Source organism: Prionailurus bengalensis, chromosome C1 (genome assembly GCF_016509475.1).
Source record: "Prionailurus bengalensis isolate Pbe53 chromosome C1, Fcat_Pben_1.1_paternal_pri, whole genome shotgun sequence".
NCBI classification, from domain to species: domain Eukaryota; kingdom Metazoa; phylum Chordata; class Mammalia; order Carnivora; family Felidae; genus Prionailurus; species Prionailurus bengalensis.
The window spans coordinates 58,945,109-58,963,142 of record NC_057345.1 but is presented as its reverse complement, the minus strand read 5'-3'; the positions used below and the strand labels follow the sequence as shown (position 1 = coordinate 58,963,142).

Sequence of the window (18,034 nt, the reverse complement as noted above, 5' to 3'; positions counted from 1 at the left end):
TACCAGAAGATGAGTGACACAGAAAGACTACAGAGTAATTATTTGTATGAACAGATAAAAGTTTAATGTGGAAAAACTAAAATTTCTACGATTTACCCATGTGAAACGTTTAGATGATCAATCACGCCAAATATGCAGTGATGCTGTTTCTTGCTGGTTTTGTGCTTGAATATTTCTCAAAGTCTGCTAAAATTGAGGTTTAAATAAAAGTGAAGAATTGTTCAATGAATGAGATTATATCATTTTAAAAAATGAAGACTCTTTAATACTGTGGCTACGTCCAGAGGACTGTTTTTCTGAGTTGCAATAAAATTCTCATAAGAGGTGGTACATAGCTGTGATGTTTCCTAACATAGGTTTTGATAGAGCCAATTTACAAACTTTGAGAATCAGCCTAAAGCTCGCATGCACATTTGTTAAAAACTGTATCAGCTCAGTATTCTATTCTAACGAATAGGCAGTGATTACTGAAGCATGAAATAGAGAATTAGGGGAAATTGTAAAATTAAAACTCCATTATATTGGCATTTACATGGATACTAATTTCATGAGAAAGTTCATATTCAGCTGAATTACTCCTACCCAAAAAGTTTCAGTTTCGATGTTACAAGGAATTCGTATCTACAGTGATCAAGTAAAACCTTTCACATGTCCTCCCTGAATGTCTCTTTTGGATTGAGTCCACCTTGAATAAAACTGAAGAAAGTAAAAAGAATAGTGCAGGGTGGCCTTACTCTCAAAGTGAAAAAAGAGAAAACTGAGACTATGTCTATCTCTGAAAGACTTGAACAAGTCTAGAATCAAAGAATTTTTGTCTCACAAGGAGATCAACAATTCATTTTAAAGTCAGATGGAAAGATATCTTCACTCCACACTACTTAACACGTCCTTTCTCACTGTCCCTGTTCTCTACTCTTTTAAGGAATGAAAGAAAACAGCATTTTTACTTTATATATTCTCTATTTTATAATTCCTTAAACAAAGATTCTATTTAAAGGTTTATAATTCATACAAGGTGAATTGTAAACCATTACATTATGATACCATAAGCTGAGTATATTTTGATTCTCTAGAAAAACAATTCAATCATATACAAACCATATTCATTTATATGTCTCTCATTTTCTTCATTGAGAATGAAAATTATTTAATTTTCAGAAATTTTAAATCAATCAGTTGCATATTCTCAACAACCCAAATATTTACTGGATTATATATTTTTTCATTAAGAATGAGACTGTCACCCTAAGCCTTGCCTCCAATTTATTCATTTTCTCAGCAGAAGGAATGTAACAGATATTTACTGTTGGTAAAACTGGGATTGTTTTTAAGAGGACAGAGAACAAGTGTGTACTTTTAGTATGCTTCTGCCCTAATACATGAAATGGATCTGAGTCTCTTTTTTACAAAGTCTGTTTTGATGGAAAAATGTTATTATGGGAGTAAAGATAGGAAGGAAAGAGATCATCATGAGGAACAAAATTAGATTTTTCAAGCTTTTTGAACATTTGGGAGATAATTCCACCTCTAAAGTTATTTTCGTAAGTGCAGCTCTTAAATTCCTTTGTCAATTGCTTTAGGAACAAAGTATGTTGGCCTTTTAATTAAAGTGAATCAGATATCTAGACAAAAGGCAGCCAATCACCAAACTTTAATAGTTATTTAAAAATAGTTTCTTGATATGTTTTCAGTTTGTGTAGAAATAAAAGCTGCAATGTTAGGCAGAGAAAAATGCATATGACTTATACTCCAGTGTTCTTTTGACTACTGAAAAGGTACTTATGTGGAGTAGGGAAGGATGGAGGTGGGGTAGAGAATGTAAGGAAAGACATGGAGGAAACATACATTTCCAACTTGTTAAAATCCTTCATTCTTTTAGTCCATTCCTCAGAATCAAAGAAAGGAAGGGACTGCATTTATCTTCATACAGTTGAGTGTCAGTGAGACAAAGATGGCCAGTGTTCTTTTCTGTAAGAGCAGGTGTTCAGTTCACTTAAGTCATCACTGACAGCTAAATTCTCTTCCTTTCATGTGTGTGTATGTATGTATATATATATATATATATGTATATATATATATATATATGAAATATATTTATACATATTTATTCATATAAATATATGAAATATTTTATTTTCTCCCTCTTTTACCAAATGTTCATGTACAGATAAAGTTGAACATTTCTTTACACAAACAAATTAAAAATAGGCACTGATTATCTTCATCCGTTTACAATAAATGAGTGTAAGTACTACTTATGTGGTATATTTAAGTAAGAACTGAAATCATTGGCACTTTTAATCATAATGGGAAGCTCAGTATAGAAAGCATATGTTTCTCCATCTGTCCTACTCAGCATCCTATCCCTACACACTTGGTTAAGTGGGAACATATACTTTTGTCATCTCTGTGTAAAGTTTTTTTGGAGATACCTAAGTATAGTTAAACATATCTTCCAGTATATTTTAAAGGCTGGTATTCAGTATTGTGGAGAGTAAAAGAGACTATGAAAACTACATCAAAGTTTTGATGGCATTCAAGTCATAGTCTGTGTATTTAATAAATGTATGTTTTTTATGTTGTGTTTGTCAATGAAAAATAAAGTTGAATGTTCTGAAATGTTCCTGTCTTTTTTTCCTGATGCCAACTCATGTCAGGAATATTTTATTTATAATTGTGCTAAGTGTTTTTCTGAAATCCTATTTGATGTGCTTTGTCAAATAAAAGCACAATGTAATATGCAACAGCATTATGCTAACTGGATGATTATACCATTTTGTTTTATATTCCATAATCATGTACAGTACAGAGTATCATTGATTTACTGTAGATCTGAGGTGCTCTTTTCCCACTTTCAACATGATATCCATTCATGTTATAATCCCAGATTTTTTGTCTTTAATACAAAAGCATATTTATAAATTGTTCTCAATTTAGTTCATCCCCTTTTTGTGTGTATTCTAGTGTAATCTACACATAGCCAACCAAAGAATTGTCTTTGTAGTCAGACCCTTTGATAGATTTGTACCTGGGTATTGGTGTCAGCTGAGTATTGGTAGAAACAAATGTTGGGCTTCCCCTGTGCTATGTGCTAATTCAGGTCAATCACCTCATCCTTCTTGAGTGAAGGGAGATGTTCTGTGGAATATAGGCTGTTAAGCCAAACTCATAAAAGTAGTGCATCAGATTTGCCTTCCTTCCTCTTAGGAAAGGTATTTAGGGAGAGCTCTGTCCATGATTTCTCCCAGGGGGTCCTAGGCTTCCAACCAGGTCTTATGGTCTCTATAGTCTTTACTCTGTTACCTTCTGTTAATCAAGAAATTAACCACCAGAAATTAAACCATCACAATGTAGAACCTCATGCCATAAAATGAGTCATTGCTCAGTCAGACATGGGGTCAGACATCCTTAGATATCCTTGGAGGTTGTTGTGTTCACCATAACAGTTTTGAATAAACCCAGTTTGGAGGTTGGGTACTCAGAATCCAAGCCAGTCCTCTGGGCTTATTCCTTCCTTCAACACATGTTTGTTGTTGTACCAGTTATGTGCCAATAATTCTGGTAGGTGTTAAGACACAAGGATTTTTTTCTGAAAAATCAGCTATCAATGAGTTTATAATATAGTAGAGAAATAGGAAATAATTTGATCAGAGCTGCTATTAGAGTAAGCATAAGAGGGAGGTGATGCTAAAATAGGAAATCATTTCCTGTAGGAGATGACATTTAACCTGTGTCTTGGAGAAAGGAGTTGATGTTAGTTGGGAAGGGGAGGGCATTTTGCCCCAAATTGCAATTTCCAAAGCATTCAAACTAACTAAATTCTAGTGGCCCTGTGAGTAGTATAGGTCTAAATAGAGCATAAGTCTATAACTTCCTTTCAGAATGGGCAAAAGTGGCATGAGCTTATGACAGGATTTCTCCACCTCAGCCTCTCAGCACATTGGACCAAATAATTCTTTGTTTTGGGGACTGTCCTGTGCATTTCAGGGTGTTTAGCAGTATCCCTGCCCACTACCCACTAGATACTAGTAATACTTTTCTAGCTGTGACAATCAGAAATCAGACATTGCCAAATATACTAATTGCTCAGATGAGAACCTCTGCTTTAGGGCAAGGGCCATGACCATTGAGACACATGGCTATGGATCTGAGGGTTTGCAGGACAAGGCCATCTGTGGGATCTTGGATCTGAAAGGCATCCTTCGGGCATTTCCCAAAGTGGCAGGCACTAGAATGCCAGTTTGTGTCTGACTGCACAAAAATGTGGTGCTACCACTACAACAATGCCTGGATCACCATGGGCCCTGATCCACTTCCATAATCGCATAAACCTATTCACAAATAAGGAGGTACAATTTCTTAGAAAGTATCATCTTTCTATTGATGCCTCCAATCCTTATTTTGCTCTTGATAAGAGGCCCTGGGGTTGTATGTCTCTCAAAGGGCTATCTAAAGAGAATGAGTCTATTTCTCCCAAGACCTTTGAAAGTCTGTGATAATTCCTCTTAAGTTCACACTTCCAGACACTTGCCTTGGTAAGAAAGAACTAATTTACCAAGCTTTGTCTTTTATGGGATTTTTGCATATTTGGTCTGTGTACAGAGCCGTAGCAGCTTTATTTAATCTGAAAAATGATTTTTATCAAAAAGCAGTCCAACTCTGGGCAAATGTCTCTTTGTTGGCCTGTGTTTTTTCTGAGTTCATGCCAGTCTGTAGTACCCCAATCATAGAGCTATTACCACACATTTTGAAGACAAAGTTCAGGTCATACTCTCTATGACTAACACTTAACCCTTTGGTTTGTATGGAATGGGAGGTTGAAAATCTTAAAGTCCAAATCTGAGCAAAAAAAAAAAAAAATTAGAACAAGAGTACTCATTAGTCTACTGGAAATTTCTGAGGCCAAGTAAGGGAGATCTGTGGATAATCAGTGTTTATGTCTAATATTCTTACACAATATTGGAAAGAAAGCTTTGAATATAATATCTAAGATTTTTTCCGTTTTATTTTGAAAAGAACATTGGAGGAACATAATTCTGAAACCATTACCACCGATTGGAGCCTTTAAAAATAAGATTTAAGTAGAACATAGCTGATAGAACACTGGCTTTTAACCACTTTGGGATCAGAGGCCCCTCTGATAATAAGATGAAAGGAATGGATCCCCTCCTCACAAAAAGCACAGAGAATTTTTACATTGTGTCAGAGACTGTACAGCCCTCCTGAATTTTGTCTGTGGACATCTTGGAAATTTATGGACACAGGTTAGGAATTCTCACTGTGAGAGAGTCTTTATGATTCAAGGAACCTCATGACTTTCCATGTTTGGTTAGAAAGCTAAAATCTAAAACTGGAGCTAAGTCAATATAATTACTTCCCTGTGAATGCCAAAATTGCCTGACAGCTCATTATATGCCCGTAATAGTGAAACAACATAATCAGGGATAGAATTACTAAAAGAGGAGCTGCAATCATTTTAAAATATTGCCATCACATGGGTAAAAGAAAAGAACACAATCCTGACCAGAAGAGGGGCAGCATAGACTACTCACCAAAACCAGGTTGAAAGTAAAAGGGTTATTATTATTTTTTTAATTACGAGTAACTCATTCAGTGATGCATTTGCCTTACAACAAAGATCTTGCTTCTGTTTTCCTTTGTGCTGACCCAGCCAGAAAGATTTAAAATGAAGCTATTTAAAAGTCAATAAAAGGATTTACTCCACCTGAAAAGCACAATATGCTATACACAAATGAGCTAAATGGTTAGAATATACCTTTCTGTTATTTTCTATTATGTAACTTTATGTTATTACGTTACATGTGTGTGTGGATGCATACATATTTACACTTCTGCATGTACTACACCTTTGCCTTGCAACTTAGAACCAAAGCAGCAAGGATGACCTTAATGATTGCATCTTTTCAGTGAAAATGCAAGGCATACACTCACAGATCTTGTTACAAATGTAAAATTAATGATGCTTTAAGCCAACACTTTAAGCTATTAGTAAAATGCTCTATTGATGTTTATAGCTTGTATTTCTCTACAGGGAAAAGTCTGGAGCAACTAATGACATTTATCTTTGCATTTTTCTAGCCTTATTGAGGAAGATGGAAATGAGATCTTAAAACACTGAAGTATTTGTCTGTTGGAAGCCACTCTTTCATACCAAACCAGCCTCCATTCTGGATGTGTGTACATGAATTGAATAGCAGTATGAGATGTGTATAAAATTGCAAGTGGATTTTCATGAATCAGTGGTTTGGAATCTTCTCCCTTAGAAGATCCTTTGGAAGCCATTTTTAGAGGAAAAGCTATTTATATTTATTTTCAACAATCCTTGACTATTGAAACATTTTTTTTACCTAGAATTTTCAAGAATTGTTGTGACAAAATCAATTTTTAGTTCAAAATTTTGGAGAAGTAATATTGATTCATTGACAAGCTCTGAAGAGGAATCACTGCCTTAAAGGTTGTGTAGCCCTAATTAGATATGCATGGCCTTATCCTTATCCCAGATTTTGTCTTCACCATGGTAATTTTGAATATTCCTGTTACTCTCCCTTCAGCAGGATTTTCATTGAAAACTGAAATAACTAATTTGCTAATTGTATTAATATTGACCACTGCTAAGATATTAGATATGTAATTTAAAATATTTTAAAGTATATTTTAAACAAAATCATTTCACCAAAGAGCTCTACAAAAAATTTTAAGTCATAATGAAAAAGAAAAATTTCCAACATTAAGAAAGGAGTCAGGACACTTAAGCCTAATTATCTGATTTGCTATTCACTGGTTATTTGCCCTTGACAATTCAGTAAACGTCTCTGAATTGAATTTTCTCATCAGCACAACATTAGTAGGATTAAATAAGATAAGGACACTTTTGAAAGCACTATACAAGTAGTTGATGGTTAATATTACTTTATTATCCCCATTCATTGATGGAACATTGAAAATTAATTATGATATTCTCATCTCAAGCAACTTTAGTACCATCTTGCTAATTTAGTATTGGGCATTCACCAGAACACACAAGTGATATTAGAAGACTAGCTCTGGTCTCACATGGGGTGTGTGTGTTTGAGAAAAACATATGGCTTCTTTTAAGTTTAGTTGCCTCATCTGTACGATCAGAGTTGGTCTATCTATGTGGTATCTTCTAACTGAAAAACATGATTCTCCTTTTTCTATGGAATGCATGCAGCTAATTTTGTCAGCTAAACACACGCAAGTTTTTTTCTTCTGAATCTTGAAAAATAGCTCATAGGAAACCTCTAGGAGACATAGGTAGGAAGGCCCATACAATGTTTCTGTTCCGTTTTTCTCTAAAAAGAATTTTTAGGTTCCTGTTCTCCCTCTCCTTTAAGATTGTTCTCTTTTCTCAACCAAATCACGAGTTCCTTGAATACAGGGGCCAAGTCTTCCTTTTATTAAGGTTTTCTGCTTGCTTTCACCTTGCTCTTCATCCAAACTACCAAATCCTAGTTTGTGTTGTTAGGTATCTTATTTACTTCTTTATTTTTGGCTCATGAGATATCACAAAGATTAAGTCATGTAGATTTTCATACACTTGGGCTTATCAGTGTGTGTTTGTGTGTGTCTATGTATGTGATATCCCTTACATCTCAAATGTGTATTTCCTTTTTAAAAATTTTTGTTAAGTGTTTTGTTTTAATTCCAAGATAGTTAACATACAGTATTATCTTAGTTTCAGGTGTACAATATAATGATTCAACAATTCTACACATCATTCAGTGCTCATCATCATAAGTGTACTCTTAATCCCCATCACCTATTTCACCCATCCCCTCGCCTATCTCCGGTCTGATAACCGTCAGTTTATTCTCTATAGTTAAGAGTCTGTTTCTTGGTTTGTCTCTCTCTTTTTTCTCCTTTGTTGTTGTTTTAATTTGTTTTGTTTCTTAAATTTCACATATGAGTGAAATCATATGGCATTTGTCTTTCTCTGACCGACTTATTTCACTTAGCATAATACCCTCTAGCTCTATCCATGATGTTGTAAATGGCAAGATTTCATTCTTTTTTTTATGGCTGAATAATATTCTATTGTGTATATGTATACATATATATACATATATACATGGACACTTGGGCTGCTCCCATAATTAGGTTTTTGTAAATAATGTTGCAATAAACATAAAGATGTGTATATCTGTTTGAAGTAGCGTTCTGTATTCTTTGGGTAAATACCTAGTAGTGGAATTACTGGATCATGGGGTAATTCTATTTTTAATTTTTTGAGGAATGTTCATACTGTTTTCCACAATGGCTGCATTAGTTTGCATTCCTACCGACCGTACACAAGGGTTCCTTTTCTCCACATCCTCCCTAACGCTTCTTGTGTTGTTGATTTTAGTCATTCTGACAGGTGTGAGGTGGTATCTCATTGTAACCTATCTGGTAGTCTTTACCCCCTTTAGAATCCTGGGTTTCTCTGCCATTGATCCTTTTGCCTCTTTTTTTTTTTAGATATCCTGTTTTCTAGATCCTATATCTGGAATTATTTCTGGAGTTATTCACTCATTTTGAACACATCTTTTTAAAAACGGGCTTCTGATAGATTCTTCTAGGAATCAAATTAGGAAAGGAAAGAGAATTATTTTAAGTAAACATGAATACTAACAATAATGGTGATAATAACAATAGTGGCAGATGTCATTTTATGAGCTACTATACTTTGCATATGATATCAGATGCTCATGCCAATACCACACGGTAGGTGTTCTTATCACCACTCAGCAGATGAAAAGACTGGGCTCAGGAAGGGTGAATCACTCCACCAAGTCCACAGAGTTAGTGAGAAGTGAAGCTGGGGTTCTTACCTGCTTTCAGGTTAGAATACATTTGGCAAACATATTCTGAGCAAAGAATTACTACTGTGATTATTTTCCAAAGCTTCAAGTTTACCTTTGAGGGCTCCGCTAAGGCCCCGTGAGAGAAAGATTTTGACTGTCATGATGCCTGGGCATTTTCAAACAGCCACAAACAATTTTGGGCAGCAGTGGACAGGCAGCTTTCCCAACAGGACCAATTAGAATCAGCTCACAAGATTCTTAGCAAACATTTGAAAGTCTATATGCCCCACCTGGGCGTTCACACACTACTGTAAATATTCTGACCCTTCCTTGTTGGATACAGAATTGCTTCTGCAGAGGAGTGGGTGTCAGCAGCCCAGCCATACATGGTTGCACAGAAAGGCCGCATTGCCACTTCCTGTCCAGGTCTAGGGGTTTGCAGGATGCTGAGTTTATCACAATTCAGGTTACTAACTGTACATCTCTTTTCAGCCCCTTTGTTTTTTGTTGTTGGTGCTGTTGTTGCTTTTCCTTTCACACTTCCTCTCCTGCTTAACTCAGGAGCAGGTTTACTGAGAACTGAAAATCAGTTAAGTACTTTTGCTTTCTAATTACAGAGGGACTCCTGGGAGAAAATGTAAAATTCAAGATGGAAGAGAGGGAGAACAGGCCTTTGACAGCAGGAAAACCCTTCTGTCTATTGTCTCCCCTGCTTAATTTTGAAATTTGCTCAAACTTCTTGCAAAATACAGTTCAGTTCTAGAATAGAGAATATTTTATCTTTAAGAAACAGAAAAACTGTTTCCTGTTTTTGAGTCTTTCTTTCCTTGTTGCTAGCAGGTAGAATCGGTTATGTATATCTGACATTTTATTCATTCACTAGTATTCTCTTTTCAACTAGCTGCTTTGTTTTCCACAGAACTTATCAGACTGATAAGAACAGTGAGGAACATATTGTTCAAGGGAATAACATCTTGGCATCTCCAAAACTTGAATTCTGTTATCAGGAAATGGATTCAAATGACAAGCCACCAATAGCTGTATAACATGAAAAATCGATACATCTTAGAGTTTAGCTTTGGTCTAATTTTGCATATTATCTCTACTATTTCAATATAATTACAGGAGTCAACAATTCTCAGGTATCTCAGGGATCAATTAACATTTATTCAGAATGGGCTCAACCCAATTAGATGTAAATCTTTACTTAATTTTTTTTTTTTTTTTTTTTACTAATCAGCAGTTAATTAAGCCAAATCAAATGAGTCAATGCTTAGGGCAAATGTTTGAAAGGCAAATTTCCATTTGTCTGCTGGCTTCTATGTAATTTGCATGAGAAATGGAGTCTGAAGATTTTCATAATGGTTTGTTAATAATAATAACATAATTTAAAAAAATAATGTAGTAATTTATGGACCTAATTTTATGGGAGTAAGTTTTAATATGAGAACATGTTCAGAAAAAAATTAAAATAACAATGAATGATTATACATGTTACTTGACGTTCCTTAATGGGAATCACCATTCTCCATTCACTGGATGAAGAATGGTCCTCTCAAATTTAGGGGCTCTTTTTCAACTGCCCAACACAACCATTTGGAAGGGAGGGAGGGAGGGATATTCTTGGAGAAAGGAAAGAAGCAACTGAGATGCCAGGTAGATAAGCAGTATCTTTTTTGGGGGAAAAGTGTCATGGTCAGGTTATCATTAAGGATGTGAAAATATGTGTTTTGGAGTCAGACCTGGGATCAAACTTTGGCTTAAAAGCTGTGGACCTTGAAAATAATTCCTTCAACTCTTTAAGATTTTTGTATATGAAGAATTTGGATTTTTGCACTTACTTTATAGGGTAGCCATGAGGATTAAATATGTAAATATTCTAGAAGAGTTATGGGTACAATATATATGTAGGAGGTATTGTTATTAGTGTTGTATTAGTAGTGATACCAGTAGCCACAGTAGCAATATTGATTGCTTCAGGAGTCCATAACCATATTGGTAAAGTGGCAAGAGACATCCTGATCTCTGTATTCATTTATCTATTTCACTTAGCATAATGTTTGCAAGGTTCATCCATGTTGTCGCAAGTGGCAAGATTTCCTGCTTTTAGGTATGAATAAACTCTTCCATTATATATATGGAAACAAGACTTAAATGGTTTGTAAATAATGCTGCCATGAACATGGCCATGCAAATCCTATCACTTTGTGATAGTGACTTTGTTTCCTTCAGATATAAACCCAGAAATGGAATTGCTGGATTACATGGGAGTTCTGTTTATTTATTTTTTTGAGGAACCCAGAAGAGGTATTTTGAAAAGTCCCTATAACAACTTTGTCAAGTGAAATCCGGGAAAAATAAATAATAAGGCATATAAGCAAATAGGTGAATTTCAGTATGGCAGTTCTTGTCTGAAAAGCGATAAATAGGATCTGGTCAAATTAGTCAATGCTTTCTACCACTATCTAATAGAGACTAGTATAACACATTCCTGCTCCCTCAATTTCCTGATCTATAAAGGACTATGGGGATAATAATTTCTAGTTTATAGGGTAGCTGTAAATCTTAGAAGAGGTAACATATGCAAACCACTTGGTATTGTTGACCTTAAAAATGAAACGGTCAGCTATTTACCAGCAAAATATGGGTTTATTTGGGAATAGCAGAGATTTGCAATTCAGGGCAAGCAAGGGATGGCAAAACCATAGGCTAGTCTAACAAAGGAGAGGAATGTTATTTTATGGAAAAGGAGGAAAAGTTGGGAGGGGTTTCTTTGAAGAAAAGTCCATTAGAGAAAGGCAAGAGTTCAGGGTGGTGATGGTTCTTCATTCTCTGAATTGCTGGGGTAGTCAGATTTTTGTAGGAGACGCAAAGTACGTCTCTTCCTGTTGGGACCTGTGACTGTTGATTCTTTCCTGTTGACCTCTTTTCAGTTGGGGTCCCTAATGGACAATTCTTGACCTTGAGTAGTATGGCCTGAGAGTTCTCCCTTCTGGCCTCCCTACTCCATTTTAGTGAGGCTTCCCCTTATCAATTTTCACAGTATGCATGCCATGTTCCATCATCATTATCACCATATTATTTAATGTACAAAATTCTCAGAGATTTACCATGGTTCAAACAGAACAGTAATTTACTTCTGGGTGCCTTAATGTCCTTTGTTTTTCTCTAGCTATAAAATCAGCAGAAAACAGAACTACTAGAGACTTTTTGGAAATCTGATACATTGAGGAACACACAGAATTAAAAAAGACATTAAATCAGTTTAAATTAGGATGCAGGTGTTCTTTTTCCTCTTAGTACTTGGATTGAGAACAATAACAACTTGGTTGTTAGTACCATGACTGTTCTGGTGATGACTATATCTCCAAGAAAGATATGAGAATCAGACTATTTGTGTTGGATTTTGATAGATTTGATCACTGATTAAATGAATAATTTCTGCATTTATTTAGTCACTGATGCATCTTTTTTTTTTTTAATTTTTTTTTCAACGTTTATTTATTTTTGGGACGGAGAGAGACAGAGCATGAACAGGGGAGGGGCAGAGAGAGAGGGAGACACAGAATCGGAAACAGGCTCCAGGCTCTGAGCCATCAGCTCAGAGCCCGACGCGGGGCTCGAACTCACGGACCGCGAGATCGTGACCTGGCTGAAATCGGACGCTTAACCGACTGCGCCACCCAGGCGCCCCACTGATGCATCTTTAATGAATCCCTATGATGTAGGTCTAGGTCCGGAGGAGACTGAGGTTTATCACGCACAGATTCCAGATTTAAGATTCTCTGATTCTTCAAAGTGAAGTACCAATTCATATCCATTACATTTAGGACTTTAATGTTTTTCCCAAAATGTAAATGGTTTTACTTTTTCTTTTCATTCTAATTAGAATATGTATTCATGTGTAAAATTCAAGCAATGAAGAACACAAAAACGAAAGAAAAATTCCTTATATTCTACCACTCAAAGTTAAACACTATAAGTGTTTTGATTATTATTCTTTCAAATATTTGTCTTGGCAAGTTTCTCCTCATCTCTGGCTTCATCCAAGGATAATGGTGCGATTCTCTCAAATGCTTCTAGGAGTACCACATGAAATATGATGGTATGTCCTATAGGCTGGAACTAAGGTTTATGGGGAGAAGCTACAGAGAGAAAAATTTTGACCCCATGTAAAAAGAAGCAAAATCGGTGGTGCCTAAGGTGGAAAGGCCTATCTTAGAAAGTAATGAGTTTTCTGTGACTGCAAATGCTCGGGCAAATAAATACTAAGAAACCACAAGGGAGTTTGCTGTAAAAGCAGGAACTGCAAATATCTTTTGGAAGACTTCTTCCAACCCATGATTCTATGGATTTATACATAAAACCAGTTGTAAAAATGGCCACAGTATTTGAAATGGTGTGTAAAGATGGCTGAATTTAAATGTTGAACTTAGTTCCCTGCTTTAAAACCCTTTATATGTGGTTTATATTCTGCCTCATGTGGCACTAACTGAATTGTTGTTGGATCTAATCTCAAAGCTAACCTTCAAGGTCTCTATGTTCATCTTACTAGTTTACAGCTTTTTTGGAAAACTCTTCTCAAAAAAACAGCAAAAATGTTATCAAAAAGAGCTACAGCAATTATTTTCCAGCAATTAAATCAGAATAGCTGATGGCCATTAATATCAATGACTTTATTAGCTGGGGTATCTGATTGCCATCATTGAATATAAAAGGCCACCAAGAATGTGAATTTGGTCAAACTCAGATCACTTTTAACTATGCATAAAGCATATCTTGTAGGAGAATAAACCAAATATGAATAATATTTATCAAATTTTTATACATTACCCACCCTATTTTTTTAATTTTATGAACAAGAGAAATGTACTTTAAAATATAGAAACAAATGTTTCAGTAAATGTTTAAGGAAGCTTTTAAAATTTCAAATAACTGTAAGGAACCAATACCATTACATAAATAGTGAGGGGCTTTTTTTTTGTTTTGTTTTTGTTTTTGTTTTTGTTTTTTTAATCAATAGTGCAATTACTCTTGAAGAAAGACATTTTTCATTTCACTGGGTGGGGCAAAATAGGTCATGTTTTCCAGTTAAAGTAAGCCTAAAGAAAACATACGACTTATTTATACAAAATGATCCTTAACAGGGTTAGATATAGTTACATCTCTTCTAAGACACAGAATCAGATACTAACATCCTTGTTGGAAGTGTTGAAATTGTTGGTATCATTCATTGCTCTCTGAAGAGCAACATTATTACCTGAGAGGTTTTAACATCATCAGTGGGAAGGCCACATGGGGTAGCTTTGTGGAAGAGTCCGGGGGATTTAAAGACATAGATTTGCAACCTGGTTCTTGACTTACTAGCTGTATGAGTGGGAAGTTTTTAAATCTTTTTCTGCCTCTGTTTACTGATTTATAAATTGATGCTAATGATACCTATTTCACCAGTAAGTGAAAGGAAATAATACATGTACAAATCACAGTAGAAACTTCATCATTTATAGCCAGTATTAACATTAAATAATTCTACTTCCCTTTTCAAAAATACATTTATACCACCTTCAGGAGTAACATTAGTTGTAAACGTGACAAATTAATATCTAAACAATCAACACTTATAGAATTCTTTTATAATTTCCAAGGCATTTTAGTATCTGTAGTTTTATTTGATCAAACTGTTCAAGTAGGGAGGGAAGAATTGTTATTATCCAAATTTTGTAGATAAAAAGCTAAGGCTAAGATTAGGTGGATACAAACTTGCAGTTGTCAAATAAGAAAGTTGTGTAGATGTCACGGACAGCATGGTGACTACAGTTAATAATACTGTATTGCCTCTTTGAAATTTGCTAAGACAGTAGATCTCAAAAATTCTCATCTCAAGAAAAAAAAAACTTGTAACTATACATGGATGGTGGATGTTAACTGGATTTACTGTGGTGATCATTTCACAATATGTATATATCAAATCATTATGTTGTACACCCGAAACTAATATAATAGTATGTGCTAATTATATCTCAAAAAGAAAAAGAAGACTAGGTATAACATTTGGACTTTGGTGTTAAACTTTAGCTCTACGCTTGGCCTAGAAATGAGTTTCTTCTCTTTCTAAGCCTCAGTTCTCTCCTTTGGAGAGTGGAGATAGTAATGGTGTCCCCAGAAATGCCTGGTGTTTTCCCAGTGCCCATCGTGCAAACCCTGAATGTTTCACATATTCAAAACTGTACCATTCCAGTGTTATCTGACAATAAGATACCAGCCTTTGGGAAATTCTTTCCCCAAACACCTTATGCACATTCACAATTCTGTTCCTACTGTTTTCTTTGCTTGAATGTTCTTCTTAATTGAGAAAGTCCTACTCTCTCATTAAGGTGCATTGTAATTATACCTATTTAAGAATTCTTAACTGATGCCCGATTCGGAATTAACAACTACCCCCTTTGTGCATCCATGATAATTTATTTATGCCTCTGTGATTACCTCTCATTGTTTGAGCTATATGATAGTCAGCTGCACTTGTTTCTGGCTCCCCCACTAGATTCCTTGAATGAGACCACATCTTTTTAATCTTAGTGTCCCATACCCTCCCATTTCCTCTCCTTCCCCCAGCCTCCAAGACAGTGAAGACTGTAATATAGACATATAGTAGACATACAAACATGGTTTAAATTTATTTTAATGACTGCAGTACAAATGAGATGAATAAAAAATGTGAGGATATCCAAGAAGGGGTTTTAGTTGAAAAAGAAATTAAGCCTTACAGAGCTTACCACAATGCTAGATATACAGTACATGTTTCAGCAAATAGTTGTTAACTACAATTAGGGACTGAAATTAGAGATGATGGTATCCAAACTTTTGCACATACATGTCACTCAGAATGCCTCTAATTCCTTCCCAGTGAAGGTTCCTTGGTGCCATCATGGGAAAAAGTATTAAATTGGATGGAATATTAGTAATTGAAAAGTATTATATTAGTCTCATTGAGTGCAACACTTCTTACAGTCATGTTAAGTTTATAAGGTAATGTGAAGGGAAAACCTTGTCTGTGTTGATTCATATGTCTATGGAATGGCCTTATGTAGAGGATGGGAAGTCCCGGAGGTGACCTTCCAGGCTGGCAGGAAGGAGAGTAGCTGTGGTTAGCAGGATGGTGTGAGGAGCAGAACAGCCTTTGGCCACAAGGTCTGAATAGTGTGAACTTGGGATCTAGCATGCTTTCTCCAGGGCCCCTTCAGCAACCCTGCTGTGGAGTCAGAGGCTGATAGAGTAGAAAAAATACTTCCCTTCCCAAAGCTGAGAGCATTCAAGAGAAGCAAATTCTGACACCTCCTTTTGACATGTAAGGAAGCTGAACAGAGAACTATCAGCCAGCACAGCTCCAGTGCTTTGATAGGTTAATATTTGGTATCACTTTTCTGCTTCCTGTCAGGTGCTCTTATCACCGGACCACAGTTTCCCCATTAGTTGTAGTTATCGTTCACTCAATCTTCCACTCACTCACTCAACCCATTTGTGTTTGGCTGCTCTGTCTGCCTGTTACTATGCTGAGCCACACAGGGATACAAAGTGCCCTCCAGGAGCAAAGCATGCAACGTAACACATTTCAAAGACTGAAAAACTTAAAAGCACACCTGAGCGGGCCTCCCCAAGTCACTCTGACTCTCCTCTGAGCCCTTCAGAGCCTACAGATCTTAGTTTCACAAATGGCCCTGAGCATCACCACAGGTTTAATGCACTGCAGAAGGAGGGGAATCTAACGTGTCGGATATTTTAGACTAAGTTACAAAATGTAGATTTCTGCCTACATCAGTTCACTTTTTGGCATATAGTGAATTTCTAAGAAAGTGAGCAGAGCAATAGGATCCTCTAGCTCAGGTACCCAGAGTCCCCTGTCACAGAAGAATGTTCACCAGTGTCCCGTGTGCAGGCAGGTGCATTACAGAGGAGGCCAAAGACTGGAGGATCTTTCTTGGTCTCTCTAGACCCTTAAGAAGGACATCATCTCTTATCCCTTGTACTTTGGAGGGGAATACATATCAAAGGTGGGACAATAATGTGGAAAAGTAAATGAATTAAAAATGAATGTGTTCCACTGTGCAGAAAAGAGAGGATGAGGTTTTTAAGAGATTATCTGGAGGTGGGAAGGAAGTAAGCATGTCTAACTCTACTACCCGCATTCAGTGTTAGAAGAGGGAAAAATTTAACATTGAGTAACCTCAAATAAAACTGACTTTTATTTAAGTCAGAGGGAAAATAAGTTCCATGGAATTTATTTTTCAAGTATATAATGGAATTAGTCTCAAAGAGTTCTGCCCAGGATAAAGTAGTTATATACATTGTGAGTCTCAGACATTTTTTGCTATTATATTCAATTCAGCCTCAATGATCATTCATCAGATGCTTCTGAGATGCCAGTCACTGTGCTAAGTGCTTAGAACCTGTACTTCTTATTTCTGCTTGTCTGAGGGAGAGTCCCAGCATAGGTTGAGGATTTTAAATAGTATTTCCATATTTGCTTGAGCCCTAAAAGAAATCAAGTGCAAGGATGACTTGTTTCCTTGCTCTTTTTGTCTGACTCTAAGCTTAGCTGTTTCCACTTGAGAGCATAGACGAGAGGAGAGCATATTTTGATATTTTATCCCTGGGTGTCTCTAAACAACTGATTGTGTAGAATCCTACTGCTGGAAGAGGCTGTAGGGACCATTGAGTCAAGAGGATTTCTATTGGGTTCAATAGAGCCTTATCTGCAGGAGCTGCTGCTGCTGCTGCTGCTGGTGTGTGTGTGTGTGTGTGTGTGTGTGTGTGTGTGTGTGTGTAGTGGAATTAGGGACAAGGATAATGGGTTGGATTTTGAACAGTTCAAGGCCAGCTATTATTATAGCCTCAGCTCAAGATCTCTCTTTTATCTGTCCTGTATATCAGGCTTCTAACTGGAATTTCATTGAAAGTAATGGTTCTGCTTTTAAAAGAAAAACACTGTTCCTTCGACACCCTACTCTTCACACTTCTGACATAAAACATGTGGGGTTTTTCCCACACCCACCAATCCTTCAACAACAGCTGGATGCCCTACAATTCAATTAGATGCTGACTATTCAGAGTTAATGCAGACCCCCCAGGTTACGGACTCAGTTACTGCCCCCACCCCACTTCAGATGCCAATCACAAGTGCATGCTTCCCAGACTTCTGACAAACAGACCAT

General features: G+C 36.2%; 1 protein-coding gene across 8 annotated transcripts in view; it reads left to right on the top strand.

Annotated features, from left to right (window-relative positions):
• Window positions 1-18,034, top strand: part of PTGER3 (prostaglandin E receptor 3) — a 180,242-nt gene that overhangs the window by 35,775 nt on the left and 126,433 nt on the right. The window contains exon 3 of one of the 8 annotated variants that reach the window (XM_043575270.1): window positions 1,880-2,619. The exons of 6 other annotated variants lie outside the window; for them this stretch is intronic. In XM_043575270.1, coding sequence (XP_043431205.1) covers window positions 1,880-2,008 — 129 coding nt within the window. In that variant the 3' untranslated portion in view covers window positions 2,009-2,619. Of the gene's footprint in view, window positions 1-1,789; window positions 2,620-18,034 lie in introns of those variants that run through there. One more of the 8 variants, XM_043575269.1, reaches the window with a different exon arrangement.